At 44.4% G+C, this 20,783-nt stretch overlaps 1 protein-coding gene across 1 annotated transcript in view; it reads right to left on the reverse strand.

The window, feature by feature from the left end:
* dock9b (dedicator of cytokinesis 9b) overlaps positions 1–20,783 on the reverse strand; it is a 187,635-nt gene that overhangs the window by 100,073 nt on the left and 66,779 nt on the right. Inside the window, exon 3 of the mRNA XM_073028593.1 lies at positions 7,531–7,620. Within this exon, the coding sequence (XP_072884694.1) occupies positions 7,531–7,620 (90 nt within the window). The remainder of the gene's footprint in view (positions 1–7,530; positions 7,621–20,783) is intronic.

Raw genomic sequence — 20,783 nt, forward strand, 5'->3', positions numbered from 1 at the left:
GAATCTTGATGACTGGGCCTCTCAGGATCTCCATACCTTCCACCCAGGCTTGACCCAGAACACACATCATATTCCCATTGTCCTTTGAGAAAGACGGATGCTATCATCAATCACAGGACAATTCACAATGTCCAATTAAACTACTAACTGGTGTGGGAGACTGTTTGGACTGAGGGAGAAACAGAGGATCTGGAGAGAAGCCACGCAGTTGAAGGGAGAATACACAAACTCCTCACAGACAGCGCCGGAATTCTCCGAGCTGTAAGAGCATCTCGCTAACCACTACCCTTCCCTCCAGTCCTGAGGAGGGGTCTCAGCCCAAACTATAAACCGTTTATTAAGACTTTGTCTGACCGCGAAGTTCCTCCAGCATTTAGTGTGAGAGTGGAGAATTTTCCAGGCTCCCCTCTCTGCGCAGAGCAGCAAAACCAGTTTCACAAACATGTCATGACAACAAAACTGAAGTAAATCTATTGTCAACGCTTCAGTACCAGATCAAAGCCCTGGAATTAACTTCTGAAATTATTTTTTCCTGCACCTAATAATTTCAAGAATTTCTGATCCTTTTAATGAAAGCCACCAACATAGTCATTTCCCACCGAATGATGAAGTTCGTAAACATTTACAGGAGTGAATGGGTAATTTGACCCATCTCATTAATGCTGGTTGGAGAAAGGCACAGTAACGCAGCTGGTAGAGTCGCTCCTTCACAGCTCCACAGATCCAGGTTCAATCCTGACCTCGGGTGCTGTCTGTGTGGGGTATGCCCACGGGTACTCCAGTTTCCTGCCACACCCCAAATACATGCAGGTCGGTTGGTTAATTAATCGTTGTATGTTGTATGGGTGAATCGTCCAATCTGGAATGTGGGGAGAATGAAATCGGGAGTGGTGTAAATGCTGCTTAATGTTCAGCATGGAGACTGACAGGTTTTTGGTTAGTCAGGGTGTCAAACTTACAGAAAGAATGCAGAAGAATGGGGCTGAGAAGGATAATAAATGAGCAATGATTGAATAGGAGAGCACACCTGATGGGCTGAATGGCCTAATACTGCTCCTATGTCTTATAGTCATATAGCTTTTTCCCATGCAGTATGATTTTATAGAGCTGTCCTCAGGGACTAATCCCACTTGCCAATGCCAACAGGCCATGGTTCCTCAAGGGGTCAGACTAATTAAAATGTCTGGGTTTCTGCCTCAAGAAGCTTTTAAGATCCCACACCGCCCTTGTCTTCACTCCCTTTGCTTTGAATCTCTGCTCTTGGAAAAACAATCTATCCTGTTCACACTACCAGTTTTGCACGTGTCAACCATCACACCCCCCCCCCAACCCCCACCACCCTCCACTGCTTTGCGGCAAGACACTCCCAAAGTCTAAAATTCCCCAAACTCTTCAGTCCAAATAATCAACTTTCAATCCACCCTAAGCTTTTTGTTTAATTATGAAAGCGGTGAGATAAACAGGAAAGATTCCAACCAAAGGAAAATTGTTTCAGTGGAACTTTGTATCAAGCTTTCTACCTCTAGGTCTGGTTTCTACACAGCAAGCCTCACAACACACACAGTACTGCCTTCATAGCACTGACAGATGTATAAGCACTATTTCATTAAAAACCTGATGCATCAGAACAGCATCATTATTCCCACCTTAATTCTGCTTCCTGTACAATATCCATCAATGTTTTCATAAAACAAAACTACTTGTGGATAAACCAAGATCTAAAGTTGCCCTTGGAATTTCCCCAGATATTCAGAACAAAGAACAGAGAACCGAGCAGCATTAGAACTGACTCTTCAGCTCATGATATCTGTGCCAAAGTGACCAAATCTGCCAGAATCTTGTCTGTATCCCTCCATTCAGTCTGTTTGTGTGTCATGTGTGTCTAAGTGCCTCTTACATGTTGCTATCTTACCATCTTCCACCACTTTCCAGGCACCTACCAATCTCTCCGTAAAAACAAATGCCTCACAGGTCACCTTTAAACACTGCCCCTCTTACATTATAGTTGTTTCCAGTGTCCAGCATTTCCACTCTGGGAAAAACACTCAGACGTTCTAACCTAACGATGTCTCTCATAACTTCGACTCATCCCTTAGCTTTCAATGCTCCAGAGAAAATAATCCAAATCTGTCCAACTTCTCCTCATAGTGAGTACTTTCCAATCTAAGCAACATCTTGGTGAACCTCATCTGCACTCTCCCTAAAGCCTGCACATCGAACTGCACATCAGGATTGGCTCTGGTGAAGGGTCTCAGCCCGAAACGTCAACTGTTTATTCTTTTCCATAGATGCTCCCTGGTCTGCTGAGTTCCTCCAGCATTTTGCGTGTGTTGCTTGGATTTCCAGCATCTCCAGATTTTCTCTTGTTTGTGAATGAACAATTCTGGCTGTTTCCCGGTCCTCAGGGACCTCGCCTGTGCCTAAAGTGGACACAAAGATCTCTGTCAAGGCCACAGCAATCCCCTCTCTTGGCCCTTTCAATGATCTGGGATAGATCACAATAGGCCGTGGGGTCTTTCTCACCTTAATCTTCTCAAGAGCCCCAACACCATCTCTTTGCTATCAACATGCCCTAGAATATTAGCATCTCTCTCCCTGATCACACTATCCTCCGTCCTTCTCCTCGGTGAATACTGATGTGAAGTATTTGCTTACTATCTCGCCCCCACTTCCAGCTCCAGGCGTAAATTCCTTCCTTTGTCCCCAAGGGGTCTAGCATATTTCTACAGATGCACCATGGAGAGCATTCTAACTGACTGCATCACCATCAGGTATGGAGAGGCTACTAAAATAAGTTGCAAAGGGCTGTAAACTCAGCCAGCTCCATCGTGGGAACAAGCCTCCGTGACATCAAGGACATCTTTCAAAAGGCGATGCCTCAAAAAGGCAGCATCCATCGTTGAGGAACCCCATCACCCAGTACGTGCTGTCTTCTTACTAACTCTACCAGAGAGGAGGTACAAAAGCCTACAGGCACACACTCAACGTTTCAGGAACAGCTTCTTTCCCTCCGCCATCGGATTTCTGAACGAGCAATGAACCAACCCATGAACACTACCTCACTATTTGGCACCTTTTTTCCACCACTTATTTAATTTTTAATACAGAGATTTCTTATTTTAATTTATAGTATTTTTATGTATTGCACTGTAATGCTGCCACAAAACAAAGTTCACGACATATGTCAGTGATATTAAATCTGATTCTGATCAGTCCTTCCCTCTCCCCTCGTTTATCATGTACTGTAAGTATGAAAATCCTTGGGATTCTCTTTCATCCTGCTCACTGAACATTTCCTGCCCTGTCTCCCCTTTCATTTTCATTCCTCAAAGGCTCTGTCTGAATTCAGCTTCCTAAACCTACATACACTTCATTTCCTTTTGTGATTAAATTCGCAAACACCTCCCGTCCCAACCATCGAACAAAGAACACTGAACAGTACAGCACAGGAACAGGACCTTTGGCCCACAAAGCTGTACCAATCCAATTAAACTCGTAATCAAATGGCCAACTAGACTAATCTCTTCTGCCTACACATTGTCCATATCCTTCCATTTGCCTCACATTCATGTCACTTCAAAGTCCCTTCGGTATCTGCCTTTACCATCACCCAAGGTAGCACATTCCAGGCACCTGCAACTCTCTGTGTAAAATAAAACTTGCCCCTCACATCTCTTCTGAAATTACCCCCCCATTTTAAATGCATGCCCAATGGCATTAGACATTTCAACCCTGGGAAAGAGATATTGTCTATCTACCCCTCTCGTAATCTTAAAAACCTCTATTCGATCTCCACTCCCCCACCACTGCTCTAGAGACAACAACCAAAGTTTGTCCAACCTCCCATTATAGCACATGCCCTCTAAACCAGGCAGCATCCTGGTAAAACCTCTCCTGCGCCCTCTCCAAAGCCTCAACCTCTTCCCAATAATTGGGTGACCAGAACTGTGTACAACTCCATAATTTTTTAAATTGGAAAGAGAAATCGATATTCATGCCACCAGGACGGAGGATACCCAGATGGCATATAAGGTGTTACTCCTCCACCCTGAGGGTGGCCTCATTTGAGGCACGAGGAGGTCGTGAACTAGCATGTCAGAACAGAAATAGGAACCAGAATTAAAATGTTTGGCCACCAGCTAGTTCTGCTTTGGCCGGATGGGGTGGAGGTCCCGATGAAGCGGTACCCCAATTTTCGACTGGTCTCACCAATTTAAAGGAGGCCGCATCAGGAGCACCAGATACAACAGACGATCCCCAGCATCTTCAACGGGGAAGTGTTGCCTCACCTGGAAGGACTGCTTGGGGCCCTGTGTAAGGTGAGGGAGGAGGTGAACTTTGGCTGCTAGCAGGGATAAGTGCCAGGAGGGAGATTAGTGGGAAGGGACAAATGGACAAAGAAATCATGGAGGGGGAAATTCCTGCAGAAAACAGGTGGTGGGGGGGCAAAGATATGATCGGTGGTGAGATCCCTTTGGAGATGGCAGAAGTTGCAGAGAATGATGTGTTGGATGCGGAGGCTCATGGATTAATAGGTAAGAACATGAGGAACTATCACCGTTAAGGCTGCCCTTTACCTCTTCTCACCTGTCTATCACCTCTCCTGGGGTCTTCTCCTCCTTCCCTTTCTCCTTTGGTCCACTCTCCTCTCCTATCGCATTCCTTTCTTTCCAGCACTTTGTTATTCGTACCCACTTAGCTTCACCTATCAGCTTCTAGCTATCCTCATTCCCCTCCCCCACCTTTTTACTCTGGCATCTTCCCCCTTCCTTTCTAGTCCTGAAGAAGGGTCTCAGCCCAAAATGTCAACTGTTCATTCACTTCCACAGATGCTGCCTGACCTGCTGAGTTCCTCTTGCATTTTCAGTGTGTTGCTTTGGATTTCCAGCAGGTTTCTCATCTCTATATTGCGTTGTATTCTTTGCCAGCCTGCTATGCTAACCACAACACAATCAATCTTCATATCTTCTGCAAACTTACTCATCCACCCATCTATTGTACATTTTCATCCAGGTCATTTATATAAATCACAAACAGCAGAGGTCCCAGTACAAATACCTGCACAACACCAATAATCACAGACTTCCAGCTAGACTAAGTTCCTTCCACCACTACCCATGGGCAGGCCAGTTCAGAACTAAAACGGCCATGGATCCCATGCATATTAATCTTCTGGATGTGTCTCCCATGAAGGGCCTTGTCAAATGGCTTACTAAAATCCATGTAGACAACATTCAGTTCCGTCCTCATCAATCACCCTCGTCACCTTGTCAAAAAACAATCAAGTTAATAAGGCATGACTTGCCCTACACAAAGCTGTGATTTCTCTAATTAGACCATGGTTTTCCAAATGCTCATAAATCCCATCCCTATGAATTCTCTCCCATAACTTCCCTACCATGGATGTCAAATCAAATCAAGTCAAGTTTATTTATATCACATTTAAAAACAACCCAGTTTGACCAAATTGCGGTACAGATCAGAGCAGATAGCTAAAATCACAAATACAAGCAACGCAGACATAACCAACAAGGCAAACAGCTTATAGGCACAAAAGAAACAACACAAGGGCCTAGGCACAAGCCAAAAATCACCCACATCAAGTAAGTGGCTTTAAGAGCCTGGATTTAAAAGTCGATGGAAGGGGCAGATCTGATAGGGAGGGGAATGCTGTTCCACAGTCTAGGGGCTGCAAAAGCATAGGCGTGATCACCCCTGAGCTTAAATTTCGATCGTGGGACAGCCAGGAACCCAAGTCAACCGACCTGAGGGCCCTGGAAGTAGAATAAGGGGTTAGAAGGTCTGTGATATAAGGGGGGCAGCCCATTTAGTGCTTTATAAACAAACAGGAAAATCTTAAAAATCAATTCTGAACCATACTGGCAGCCAGTGGAGGGAGGCCAGGATAGGAGTAATACGGTCCCTCTTCCGGGCACCTGTCAGGAGCCTGGTTATGGTATCCTGGACCAGTTGCAGATGGGACAGGGACGACTGACTAATCCCAGTATACAGGAAGTCTTACCAGTCTATAGCTTCCAGGATTATCCCTGGTTTCCTTCTTGAATAATGGAACATTATTCTAGCTCTGTCTCTCTTCCTCACAGGAACAAGTTGGTCCTGAATTCTGACCCGCTGGTCTTCTCAACATCTCAGTAAACAAGTCCATGCTCTATCTTGTCAAATGGGGTGTCGATGCAGGTGATTTGTGGAGCTAGTAAGGAGGATCAGGTTCGGTCCTGATCTGCAGCACTGACTGCGTGGAGTTTGCACCGTTTCCCAGTGACTGTGTCGGCTTTCCCTGAGTGCTCTGGCTTCCTTTCACATCCCAGTGACTGCGAGTTAACTGGCTGCTGTAAACTGTGTCCCTGATGGAGTCTCCACAGTGGATGAGGGATGGTGAGGAAATTATGGGGAGAATAGGCCACGGGGAAAGTCAGTGCAGGACTGTGTGTAGTTACGGTCACCACACCATAAGGAGGATGTAGAGGATTTGAAGGGAATACAAGAGAGGTTCATCAGGATGCTGACAGGAATGGAGAATCAACCATAAGGACAAACTTGAATTATTTAATATGGAGGCTGAGAGGTGACGTAATACATGTATATAAAATTATGAGAGATGTACAGTAGTTAGTCAGGGTGTAAACAGAAAAGATAAAACTAGCTTTTATTTGTTACGTGTACATTGAAACACACACTGAAATGAGTTTCTCATGTCAATGACCAACACAGTCTGAGGCTGTGCAGGGGCAATGCTTCCATAGCCAACACAGCACAACTTACTAACGCTAACTCATACGTCTTTGGAATTTGGGAAAACAGCCACTGTGACTCCCCGACAGCCACAGGGAGAATATAAAAACTCCTTACAGGAATCGAAACCCGATCACTGGCAATGTAAAGCGTTACCCTAACCCACTGCGATACGCCACCCCAACTGAAGGTGAGGGGGGAACGAGTTTAAGGAAGCGTCTACGGTAAATTTTAAGCTTACAGGGAAATTGGTGGGTGCTTGGAATGGGCGACCAGGGGAAGTGGCAGAAGCAGATGCGATTGCAGTTCTAAAAGGCATTTAGGCGGACACATAAACAGGCCAGAAATAGAGGTATATGGACCATGTACGGGCAGTTGGGATGAGGTTAGATTGGTACCATGGTCAGCACAGATATTGTGGGCTGACAGGCCTGTCCTTGTGGTGTGCTAATCTATTATTTCCTCCCAACCACGTCCTGAACATTTCCTTCTGCACCCTCAAGAGAGGAGGCAGTTTCACTCCACGCACCTTGTCCAATCCTCAAGACATCTTGAACAGATCAACCCTTAATCTTCTACACTCAAATAAATGCATTTAAATAATAAATTTTACTCTGACAACAGACTTCTTAGGCAACTTCGTCTAATGAAGTGAACGTGCACCATGTCAAACAAAAAATATAGCTGACTGCAGAGAGTAGGTTAAAGTATTTATAGATGCAATAACAAGCTAGCCAACTCCCTGGCTGAATGTACAACTGATTGCTGCTCTCTTACTTCAGTGACGAGCAAGCTCTTAGCTTCCCTCCTTGCGTTCTCTGGCACGGTGGAGCAGAGCGTTCGCCCATGTCGCTTCAACGTCTTGATCTGATGGGACACCAAAAGAAAACAATTTTCAATTGAATGCAACAGTGAGTCCAAAACCTCCAGAAAATAAATACAACATTGCAGACACTGGCCATCTGGAATAAATAAAGTGTTGGGGATGCACCGTGCCCGTGGAGAGAGAAGTGGAGTTAACGTCTCATAATGAAAATATGATGCACAAGGGTTTTAACGAAAGCAATTCATAACCGAGTGGAAGCAAAAGAGAGCAGAAGGTAGATGCAATATATGTGGAAAATTTACATCCTGATGCAAGGAGGGACTTTTCAAGGCTTTCTTTCCAAAAAGTGGCAAAACCATGCCTTTTTCACATAATATTTCAGAACTTCTACACATACACTCACCCACACACACACAAAAAGCACCTCTTTAAGGCAAAGATACTCTCATCTGGATACTATCACTCCCCGTATGTCCTGTTTCACCTAATCATAATCTATAAACAGAAGAGGTTTTGCAGATGCTGGAAATCCAAAGTAACACATACAAAATGCTGGAGGGACTCAGCAGGTCAGGCAGCATCCATGCAGGGGAATAAACAGCCGGAATTTCAGGCCGAAATCCTTCATCAGGATTCAAAACACTTGCCACCACTGAAACTCTTGTTGAAGGGTTTCAGCCCCAAACAGCCACTGTTTATTCCTCCCTATAGATGCTGCCTGACTTGTTGAATTCCTCCACCATTTTCTGCACATGCACAATCCCAGACCCGATGAACTGATCAGGCCTGAAAATTCAACTGTTCATTCCCCACAATGAATGCTGCCTGACCTGATGAGTTCCTTCATCGTTTTGGTTTTGTGTTTCCAGTATCTGCAGCTTCTTGTGTGTCTGTGTGCATTCAGGTGCCCCAGTTCAATGAGTTTTCTTATTAAAGAGTCAGGCAAAATGAATAAATTGTTCAATCCATCCACAGATCTGCTCCAGATAACCCTTGCACTTGCCAACACTCCATTCCAGTTTATCGAATTTGTGCTCACATACCATTACATCTGTAACACCAAGACAGTAACACGTGTAAGCCATCCAGCATTCAGTCCAGGGGTCCTCTGCCACTCGGTCAGATTTGGTTTGATAATTAATGGCTTTGAGGCCAAGTTTGCAAACAATATGAAGATAGGTGGAGGGGCAGGTAGGGTTGAGGAAGCAGGGAGGCATGTCACCAAGTTTGTCTTACCGGTACAACTGAGGCCTGCTTGAAGCAGGTGGGTACATCAGACTGTCAAAGCGAGAAGTTAAAGATCTCAGTGAACTCTCCAGCTATTCACCTGTACAGGATTTTAGTACTCAGCCAGGCAACCTGTCTGGACTGGATGCTTTCCATGGGTTCATCCTCCTGAAGGATACTCTCACGTCAGCCCCAGCGACTGAAATCACGGGTCACAAGGCGATGTGGGAGTTTGTGAAGGTACTTCCATACTTTGATGGTCAAAGTGATCATAAAAGCCATTGAGCTCATCTGGCAGCAAAGCCTTGTGGCACCAAAGTCGCTTGGTTTCACTTCGTATGATGTGACTGCATTCAAGCCCTGCCACAGCTGTTGAACATCCTCCAGTGATTCAAGTATAATCTGGAATTGCCACTTCATACATGGGGTGGCTTTCCAGAGGTCATACCTAGACCTCTTGTATTTAACTTAGACGCCAAAATTGAATGCCACTGATCTGGTTCATCTTGGGCTTCTGGTTAGGGAAGACGCTGAATGATTTTGTGGGAACACACTCGCCTACGGTTGTTTTTATAAGATCTGTGACAGCCGTGGTGTGCTGGTTCAGATCCTCTGCTGAGACCTTGAACACAGCCCAGTCCACTGACTCAACGCTTTATGTAGCTGCTCCTCAGCCTCCCGTGACTACCTCTTTGTCGTTCTCATCTCTGGAGCATTGCTCTTTAGTAAAATATTAGGTTCCCAAGAATGAAAGGGTTAATGTATGAGGAGCATTTGATGGCTTTCTGGAGTTTGGAAGAATGGGAGGTGGGGAGGAACCTCACTGAAACCTAGTGATTATCAACAGGCCTCGATAGAGTGGACGTTGAGAGGAGTTTAGGACCAGAGGGCATATCCTCAGAATAGAGGGACCTCCATTTAGAACAGAGATAAGGAGAAATTTCTTTAGCCAGAGGATGAAGCATCTGTGGGAATCCCTAACCACATACGTCTGTGGAGCCAAGTCACTGGGTGTATTTAAATCGGAGTTTAATAGGTTCTTGATTAGTCAGGGTGTCAAAGTTTAAGGGGAAAAGGCAGGAGAACAGGGTTGGGAGGAATAATAAATCAGTGAAGGAGCAGACTCAATGGGCTGAATGGCCTAATTATGGTCTTACAGTCTAGTGGTGGGGAAAGTGTTGAGGTACTACCTCCATCAATCAAAATCCATCCTTTGTTTCCAATATAATCAGCCCAATCATTTGACGTGCACTGTGTTTGCATAATTCTGGTAACCAGAACAATTAAAGGTAATGTCCAGCTTTAAAGTAAGATATTTAATTATGCAAACACAGTGCACATCAGATTTGAATTCTGAAAGATCCTTTTAAGTGTTTATCCCTTCACCTAATTTGGCTGTTCAATTTTGCGACTGTAGCTCCATCTCCACCCAATCTGCACCAACAAACCTCTGTAGGTGCAGTGCTGAAAGTATCCTGACCGGTTGCATCATGGTCTGGTACGGTAACCTGAATGTGCAGGAACACGAGAAGCTCCAAAGAGTCGTGGTTGCTGCCCAATACATCACCGGCACATTCCTCCCCACCATCGGTAGTATCTACAGGAGCTGCTGCCTCAAGGAGGCAACACCAATCGTCTAAGATCCCCACCATCTAGGCTGTGCCATCTTCTCACTGCTACTGTCAGGCAGGAAGCCAAAAGTCCCACACCGCCACGTTCCAGAACAGCTGCTTCTCCTTAACAATTTAATTCTTGAACTGACCAGCACAACCATAATCACTACCTCAGTACAGCAATCATATGACCACTCTGCATGACAATAGGCTTTGTTTTAATGTTCAGTTGATGTTCTTTCTTATGAAAAATAGTGCATAATTTATGTTTAATTTATTTTTTTCCACTGCATGCTGCTTAAATGATATTATGAAGCTACAAAGAGAGCACAACAGTGGCTACATTTCATTAGGAGTTTGAGGAGATTTGGTATGTTACCAAAGATACTGACAAACTTCTACCGATGTACCATAGAGAGAATTCTAACTGGCTGCATTGCCATCTCGTTTTTGGATGGGGGGGGGGGGGGCAGCACTACTGCATAGGATCGAAATAAGCTGTGGAGAGTTTTAAACTTAGTCAACTCCATCATGGGCACTAGCCTCCGTAGTATCCACAACAGCTTCAAGAGCGGTGCCTTAAAAATGTGGCATCCGTCATTAAGGACCCCTAAACACAAAATACTCTGCAGATGCTGGGGGTCAAAGCAACACATACAACACACTGGAAGAACTCAGCAGGGTGGGCAGCATCCATGGAAACGAGCAGTCAATGTTTCGGGCCCAGACGAAGGGTCTCGACCCAAAACGTTGACTGTTTGTTTCCAGTAAGGACCCCTATCATCCAGGTCATTCCTTGTTCTCATTGCTACCATCAGGAAGGAGATGCAGGAGCCTGAAGACACAAGCTCAGTGATTCAGGAACAGCTTCTTCCCCTCTTCCCTTACATTTCTGAATGGACATTGAATCCATGAACACTACTTCACTACTTTTTTATTTCTATTTTTGCACTACTGTACTTAATTTAACCATTTAACAGCTATACTGCATATACTTGCAGTAATTCATGTTTTTTTCCTATTATATATTGCAGCTGAAGAAACAACAGATTTCATTACATATGCTGGTGATATTAAACCTGACACGGATTCTGCTGCAAGTCATATTTTCATAACACCTGTGCAAATATGTTCTTGTGATAGTAAACCCAACTCTGCCTTTGTGGCAGCAGAAGAACAAGGATACACGCTGCGACACTCAGGCATGTTCTCTCCGCTTTACATGTTAGCGTGACTCTAGCTTGAAGTCGCACAAGGAGTGAGGACATCAGGGGAGGAGAGGGATTTAAAGCAAAACAAAACTGAACAGGGCACCAAACAGCTGTTCAGAGTGAGAGAGGAGGAACAAACTGGACCCCAGTCCAGATTGTCCTTGGGTGAGGGTGAACAAGAAGAGATCAAACTACGTACAAATCAGTAGACACACCGGTGCCACAAGACATTCATCTCTGATGGACACTCTCTCAGTCTATTAGGACAAGTTAATCAACTGCAGAATGTTTTTACATAAACCTATCTCTATATCTCGCTTAAACAAGTCAAAAGAACTTGATGTTCAAAGGAATGAACTCAAGAGAGTATCAGACAACAGGCTCACAAAACAGACACACACACACACACACACACACACACACACACACACACACACACACACACACACACACACACGTCACTTAGTAAGAAAATGTTTTCTTTCAAAGTCTTGTATAAAATTGTGTCTTAGGCTATATTTTTTTATTCATATTGCATGGTTTTTAGTACACTCAACATTGTCAATAAATTTTCATGCTGTAAATAGCATTAATTAAAATCAACTTACAACTATTTAAATTAAATCTACCAAGAAAAATTAAATCCCATTTGGCTTAAGCCAGTTATTTAACAGAAATTTATTATGTTTGCCTTATGAGTTTTTTTTAAATTATGAAAGGGAAAGAAAGATTAATTTCAAGAAAGGTAACTTTTTAAGTTTGCTACCTTTTTCTGGGAACCAGGCAACATCTTATGCACATGTTGAAAGGAAGACTATAACACTACACCTGTGCAAATCCCCACCATATCTGGCAACCCTGTGATCTGTGTCTTGTAAGCCAACATCACAACATCCTTTAAGAGGGTGAATGCTTGCAAGGTGACAGACCCCAACGGTGTACTTTGTCAGTGTACCGAAAGCCCGTGCTAACCAATTAGCTGCAGTGTTTAAGGACATCTTCAACCTCTCACTGCAGCAATCTAAGGTTCTCACCCACTCCAAAAGGGCAGCAATCATACCAGTGCCCAAGAAGAGCAGACGAGACAACTATTGACCAGTAGCTCCCATAAGTACCACAATGAAATGTTTCAAGAGATAGGTTATGGCTAGACTGAACTCCTGCCTGATCAAAAACCTGGACCCACTGCAATATGGATGCAATTTCACAGGCTCTCCACTCTACTTTGGAGCACGTGGGCAACATCAAAACTTATGTTGCTGTTTATCGATCATAGCTCACCCTTCAAAACCATCAAGTTCTCAATATTAGTCACGAAGCTTTTAACCCAGGGCCTCTGTGCCTCAATTTTGCAAACGGATCCTGATTTCCTCATCAGAAGACTAAGGTCAGATCAGATCAGTGATAAGGGCTCCTCCTTGCTGACAACCATCACTGGCACAGCTCAAGGATGCATGCTTATCCCAGTACGCTGCATTTTCTATTCTCATAACTGTATGGGCGAGGCACAGCTCAAATACCTTCTATAGACTTGCAGATGACACCAGTGCTGTTGGTAAAAATCTCGATTGGTGACAAGGAGGCGTATACGAGTGGGACAGATTGGCTGGTTGAGTGGTACCACAACAACCACCTTGCACTCAACATCAGCAAGACCAAGTAATTGATTGAGAACTTGAGGTTGGGAAGTCGGGAGAAGAGAAAGGGTGAACAGTTTTAAGTTCCTGGGTGTTAAACATCTCTGAGGAACTGTGCTGGGCCCAACACATTGATGCAATCATGAAGAAGGCATGCCAGTGACTCGACTTCATTAGGAGTTTGTGGAGATTTGGCACGTCACCAAAGACCTAGGCAGGTTTCTACAGATGTATGGCGGAGAGCATTCTGACTGGCGTGGATGCTCCTGATGAAGGGTCTTTACCCCAAATGTTGAGTGTTCATTCCCCTCCATAGTTGCTGCCTGACCCACTGAGTTCCTCCAGCATTTTGTGTGCGTTGCTCTGGTACAGGTTCACAAGACGGTGCAGAGGACTGTAGACTTAGCCAGCTCCATCAAGGGCACAGACCTCCCCACTGAATAACTGTTCCTGTACCTGGTGGTATGGGTCCCGAGGCTTCTGTACCTTCTTCTTGATGGCAGTGGTGAAAAGAGAGCATGCCCTGGGTGATGGGGGTCCTTGACAATGGATGCTGCTTTCCTGCGACAACGCTCCGTGTAGACGTGCTCAGTGGTGGGGAAGGCTTTTGCCCATGATGGACTCGACCGTATCCACTACCTATTGTAGGATTTTCTGTTCAAGGGTATTGGTGTTTGCATACCAGGTCATGATGAAAACAGTCAATATACTTCTCCACCACACATCTAGAAGTTTGTCAAAGTTTGAGATGACACACTGAATCTTCGCAAACTTCCAAGAAAAGCAGAAGTGCTGCCGTGCTTTCTCTGTAATGGCACTTACGTACTGAACCCAGGACATTCCTCTGAAATCATCCATCACTAAGGACACTCACCATCCAGGACATGTCCTCCTCTCATTATTACCATCAGATCAGGCAGAAGGTAAAGGAGCCTGCAGACACATACTCAACATTTTAGGAACTGTTTCTTCACCTCCACCAGCAGATTTCAGAAAAGACAATGAACCACTGAACACTTTTTCACTTTCTGCTCTCTTTCTGCACTACGTTTTTTTATAATATATATTTCTTATTGAAATTTATGGTCATTTTTTACGCATTGCTCTGTACTGCTGGCATAAAACAACAACATTTCAAGAAAAATGTCAGTGATAACAAACCTGATTCTGATTCCACCCAGTCGTATTAGCCATTGCCCCCCTCCCCAGAAAAAGGCAATGGTTGTCCACTCTATCAAATTCTCTCATCATCTAATAGACTTCTAACAAGTTATCTCTCATCCTCCTTTACTCCAAAGGGAAAAGTCCAAGCTCACTCCAACTTTCCTTGTTCTCTCTGATTCAGCCAGCATCCTGGTAAATCTCCTCTGCACCCTCACAGGAGCTTTCACCCCCTTATCATGAGACACCCAGAACTGAACACCATACTCCAAACGTGGTCTAACCAGAGTTCTACCAAGCTTCAACATTATCTCGTGGCTCTTAAGCTCAACCTCCTGACTAATAAAGGCCAACATACCATATGCCTTCTTAACAACACTATCTTACGGGAAGCAATTGTCCTGACGTGTTGAGTGAGATATGGGAACTTTGGACTGCTATACGCTGCTTCTGAGATGAGTTCACACATTTCATTAGGTGTTTTTGTGGCATTTTCCTATCGGGCGCTTCCAAGTAAAAAATGCAGTGGATCCTCAGCCAAATGCAATTCATTTCATGCAATTAATTAGAGGCCATTATGGGATTAACATGATACTTTATGTGCATATATAGAAGGAAATGTTCCGCATTTGGGACACAAACGGATTTGCAGATTCACAAAGGATGTTCCCACAATGAGGTCATGCTGACAAAGAGCTCGGTCAAGTAATTTTATAAAATCGTAGTGCTTTTCAAATCGAGCAATACAACCTTGAAGGAATACTCTAAGGCATAAAAGGGAAGGCACATTAGCTGGAAAACCCCCAACTTGCTTGGTGAAAAGTTCATTAGGAAACGTCTGCTGCTTATCGTAAATGCTGATCTCCCAACGGCCATTTTAGTTCCATACTTCACGCTCACCAACGTCAGGTCTCAAACTGGCAACATCTACTTTCTATAACTCATTCCGAACGCACAAACTCCGAGTCAAGCTTTATTCTCGTACGTGCAGGTGTGTCAAATCTTCACTTGCAGCAGCATCACTGGCACAGAATATCAGATAAGAAGTATTCATGTGAAAAACATAACTGATACACTCCCCCTCCCCCCCCCCCGCCACAGGAAAAAAAAGTCAATTTTAGCAAAACGTTGCTATACTGAGGTAGTGGTTACAGCTGTGCCACTTTGTTCAAGAGCGTGATGGTTGGAGGGACGTTCTTGAACCTGGTGGCAGGGACTTCGGGCTTCTGTACCCCCTGCCCAATTGTAGCTCTAAGAAGATGGCGTGGCCCAGGTGGTGGAGATATTTCATGATAGTTGTTGTCTTCTTGAGATAGCCCCTCTTGTAGATATTACTTATAGTGGAGAGTGTTGTGTCTGTGATGCATGGAGACAATGCAGATACAGCACGAAGATAGATCCTAGTCTTTCAAAGTGACATCTACAAGAGGCGGTGTCTCAGGAAAATGCCACCCATCATTAAGGAACCCCAACCACTCTTCTTCATGCTGCCATTGGGCAGGAGGAACAGGAGCCTGAAGACCCGCATCTCAATTCATCCAATTCTACCCCAGATTGCATCTCTTTATTAACTCGTACAAAAGCTGGATGAACTCAGCAGGTCGGGCAGCATCCGTTGGCTGCTCATTTCAATGGGTGCTGCCCGACCTGCTGAGTTCCTCTAGCTTTTGCACGTGTTGATTTGACCACAGCATCTGCAGTGTACTTCGTGTTTGCATCTCTTTATTTCTCTCTCAACTTGCACTAATTTTATTGTTTATTATGCATAACTTATGCTAACTTGTGTTTGCAACATATTCGGCTGAGCTGCAAAAAGCTGATTTTTGTTGCATTTATACCTTTGATATTAACGCTCCTGACAATCAACTTCAACTTGACAGGTAGAGAAGATATGTTAGGCTGTAGGAGCACCACCTCGGCTACGTGATTCCATGAATTATGAATGAATAACTGCGGCAAGTAACAGTGCCAAATAACAGGTTTAGAAACCAGATGAGGAAGCGGTCTCTTAGCTAGTGAACTTAGTCATCAAGTTGTCTGCAACTGCGAGAATGCATGGGGTCAGGGATTGGATATTACCAAAGAAGAGGGGCTTGGCATAAAGATGCTGTGGGTAGTAACTGCAGTGTCGCATGGACCATCGATTGGGTTTCACCTACTGACATTCACAATCAGTGAGGGGATCGTACAACATATTCAAAAGCACTGCCAATACAAGGCGCAGTGGAAGAGTGAGTGTGGGAGGATTCAAGGCTTGTGAGTGAGCAAAGACTTGACAGATGGTGAATTATGTAAGGAATGAACAGTAGAAGTGGAAACTTAAAAGGCTGATGAGGCAGAGAGATTTGAGCACTTTTAGAACACAGTACTGGCCCTTCAGCCCAACAAGATTCTGCCAAAGTAAACTACTAATTAAATGCTATATTCAACCAATCCATTTTGCCTACACAATGTCAATAACCCTCTAGTCTCAGCATATTCATATGTCTATCAAACAGCATCTTATATACTTCTTTTGTATCCGCCTCCTCCACCACCCTAGGCAGCACATTCCAGACACCCACCACTCTCTGAGTAAAAATAACTTGACCCGCGCATCTCCTTTGAGCATTACTCTCTCTCTCTCTTACCTTAAATGCATGCCCTCTAGTATTTGGCTTTTCAACCCTGGGAATGAGGTACTGGCTGTCTACATTGTCTATGCTTCTCATAATGTCCTAAGCTTCTCATCAGGTCTCCCCTCAGCCTCTGCCACTCCAGAGAAAGCAACTCAAATTTTGTCTAACCCCTCCTTATAGCTTATACCCGCTAATCCAGGCAGGATCTTAGTAAAACTCCTCGGCACCCTCTCCAAAGTCTAAACATCCTTCCAATACTGGGGCAAATAGAAATTAGTGCAAAACCTCAGACACAAATTCATGGTTACAGCAAGCAATGTGGATGACACGACTTGAATAGGAAGACAAAGTACTCCAAGGAAAGTAGAGGATGAGAGCAAGAGGTCTTGCCTTAATTATGTTGGATGGACAATGGATGGGACAGACTCTCTGGCAGCTGCCCCCACTGACCAAAGATGAAGCAGCTCTCAGACCCCCTGTTCAATGATATTTGCACATTGGCATATCTCAGAAGACCAGCAGACTCCTGCTGGTCAGTGGTGCCCAACGCAGATCCACCTTACAACAGAAGCAGGGGGGGCGTCACTCAAATTTGCTTTTCTATACAATGGGACAACAACTGATCCAAAATCCATAAGCTGACTACCCAATGACACAACCCAAACCTTTAAGGATCGTTGGAGTCAGAGTCAGACAGTAATTCAGCAACACCGGCCCTTCGCCCCAGCTGGTCCAAGCCAAGTACAGCATCCACCCTGGCTATCCAAATGCCTCGAAAATGTTGCCATTGTACCCACCTCAGCCACTCCTTCTGGCAACTCGTTCCAAGGACTCACTATACTTTCTGTATAGAAGTCACCTCTCAGGTCTCTTTTCCATCCCTCATCTTGTGTCTGTGTTTCATACATTTGACTCCCCAACCCTGAGGAAAAACCCATCACTGTCCACCTCACCCATACCTCTCATGTTTTATAATCTTCTATGAGGTCACTTCTCACTCCCTTATGCTCCAGGGTATGAAGATCCAGCGAGGAAGACCTCTCCCTGTAACTGAAGCGCTTCAGTGCGGGAGACATCTTTGCAAATCTCTTCTGCACCCTCTCCAGCTTAATGTCTTTCCTATAACAAAACTGCACACAATACTCTAACTGGGGCCTTATCAATAGATTTATATAACAGCAACATAATGTCTGCAGTGTGATTCTGGAACGAGTTGGAACAGGCCAGCCAACTTCAGCACTTAATCCAGGTCAGCAGATGTTGGGAGAGTGTTGCTCTGCACAACAGCAGAGTAGCACTGCCAAAGCGTTAAGAAATTCTTGTTTGCGATTTTTCCACACACTCCGCCAGCTGGAGGCAAGCTGAGCATCAGAATGTTGGTGGTTTAATATTTTACCCAGATAAACTTACAGCACAGAGGACTCAATAATAATGAGAGCATTTTTGTTTTGAAAAGGTATCTGACACCCATTGCTGCCCTCAACTGCAACTTCCATCGTGTGATTTTGAGTGCCAACTGTACATTTCAGAAAGAGCCATGCTTCAGTCAGTGTGTCTTTAGTGCTTCCACTGCCTGTGGGCACTTGTGTACACAGGATTTCCTTGATGTGGATTTACACCACAGCTCCCAAAGGCTGTGTTATTCTAACAGTGATTATAATGTTATATTGCTGCCAGAGGTTTCAGCTAAAGGCAGTTCAGTAAATTGTAACATTTATCTATTTCTGGCTCCAACGGCCAACCTCAGAAATAAACAGGCGAGGAACGAATAAAACAGGAAGAGTTCACTCCTCCCTGGTGCTAACTGCGATTCGGAGGGCAGCACTCAGGTAGCGGGTGATGAGTTTACACCGCGGACTGCTATTTCAGCACAGGATCTGCCCCTTCACCACCGAGGCCACGCTGAGGGAGCGACCTACTTTCGAAGCCGCTGTTAAATGAACGCCCTCAGAATCAGGTTTATTATCACTGACTTACGTGCCCTGAAATTTGTTGTTCTGCAGCAATACTACAGCACAAATACATGAAATTACTAAAATGTAAAAAAGTGCTCATGGACTGAAAGAGTCTTTAGTGGCATACCAAATCTCGACAAACTCCCAACAAAGTAGAATCAGCAACGTGCCTTCTTCATGATTGCATTAAAGCCCTCTCCAAGAAATTCCACATTGGCCCTTTGAAGGAGGACTAGCCTCTTAGTTGGCAACTGCCCCCCACTCAGCCAATCATTACCACACTGTTCCTGGGATTTTTCACGTAAATCTCCACTTTACAGTGATAATCAATATTGAGCAGTGCTACACTGGTTTAACAAACCTAGAGATTTTAAGATCTCTAAGGTATTACATCAAGAAAATTTCCTTTCACATTGCACCACCCCCCACCTACTTAATTTAACTTATGTCTCAAAATTAATCTCTTTTTATTTTGGTGGTGAGGCTGACATTTATTACCCATCCCTATGTTCCCTTGAGAAGATGCCTCCTTCTTGAACTGAAATGGCCATTAAGACCATAAGACATAGGAGCAAATTAGGCCATTCAGCCCATCGAGTCTGTTCCACCATTCCATCATGGCTGATCCCAGATCCCACTCAACCCCATACCCCTGCCTTCTCACCATATCCTATGATCGCCCTGACCGATCAGGAACCAATCAACTTCCACCTTAAATATACCCTCAGACTCCATCGCAGTCTGTGGCAGAGCATTCTATAGATTCATTATTCTCTGGCTAAAAAAATTCCTTCTTACCCCCGTTCTAAAAGGTCACCCCTCAATTTTGATGTTGCCCTCTAGTTCTGGATACCCCCACCATTGGAAACATCCTCTCCACGTCCACTCTATCTAGTCCCTTCAAAATTCAGAAGATTTCAATGAGATCCTCCCACCACATTCTACTAAACTCCAGTGAGTTCAACCCCAAAGCTTCCAAATGCTCCCCATGTGTTAACCCCTTCATTCTCAGAATCATCCTTGTGAACTTCCTCTGGACTCTCTCCAATAACCACACATCCTGAGATATGGGGCCCAAAGCTGTTGACAACACTTCAAGTGCAGCCTGACTAGTGTCTTTTAAAAGCTCATAATTATCTCCTTTTTTAAATATTCTATTCCCCTTGAAATCAATGCCAACATTCCATTTGCCTTATTTACCACAGACTAAACCTGTAAATTAACCTTCTGGGAGTGCTGTATGAGGTCTCCCAAGACCCTTTGCACTTCTGAAGTTTGAACTTTCTCTCCATTTAGATAGTAGTCTGCACCATTTTCCTTTTACCAAAATGCATGATCATACATTTCCCAACACTGCATTCCAGCTGCCAATTTTTTTGCCCATTCTTCCAATTTATCTAAGTCCTGCTGCAATCACATTGCTTCCTCAGCACAACCTAAACTTCCACCTATCTTCGTATCATCTATAAACTTTGCTACAAAGACAACAATTCCATTATCTAAATCATTGTCAAACAATGTGAAAAGTAGCAGTCCCAATACTGATCCCCGAGGAATACCACTAGTCACTGGCAGCCAACTAGAAAAGGCCACCTTTATTCCCAGTCGCTGCCTCCTGCCTGTCAACCATTCTGCTATCCATGCCAGTATCTTTCCTGTAACATCATAGGATCTTATCTTGTTAAGCAGTCTTATGTGTAGCACCTTATCAACACCTTCGGAAAATCCAAGGAAATGACATTCACTGCCTCTCCTTTGTCCACCCTGCTTGTTAATTCCTCG

Source organism: Hemitrygon akajei, chromosome 2, assembly GCF_048418815.1.
Source record: "Hemitrygon akajei chromosome 2, sHemAka1.3, whole genome shotgun sequence".
Taxonomy (NCBI): Eukaryota; Metazoa; Chordata; class Chondrichthyes; order Myliobatiformes; family Dasyatidae; genus Hemitrygon; species Hemitrygon akajei.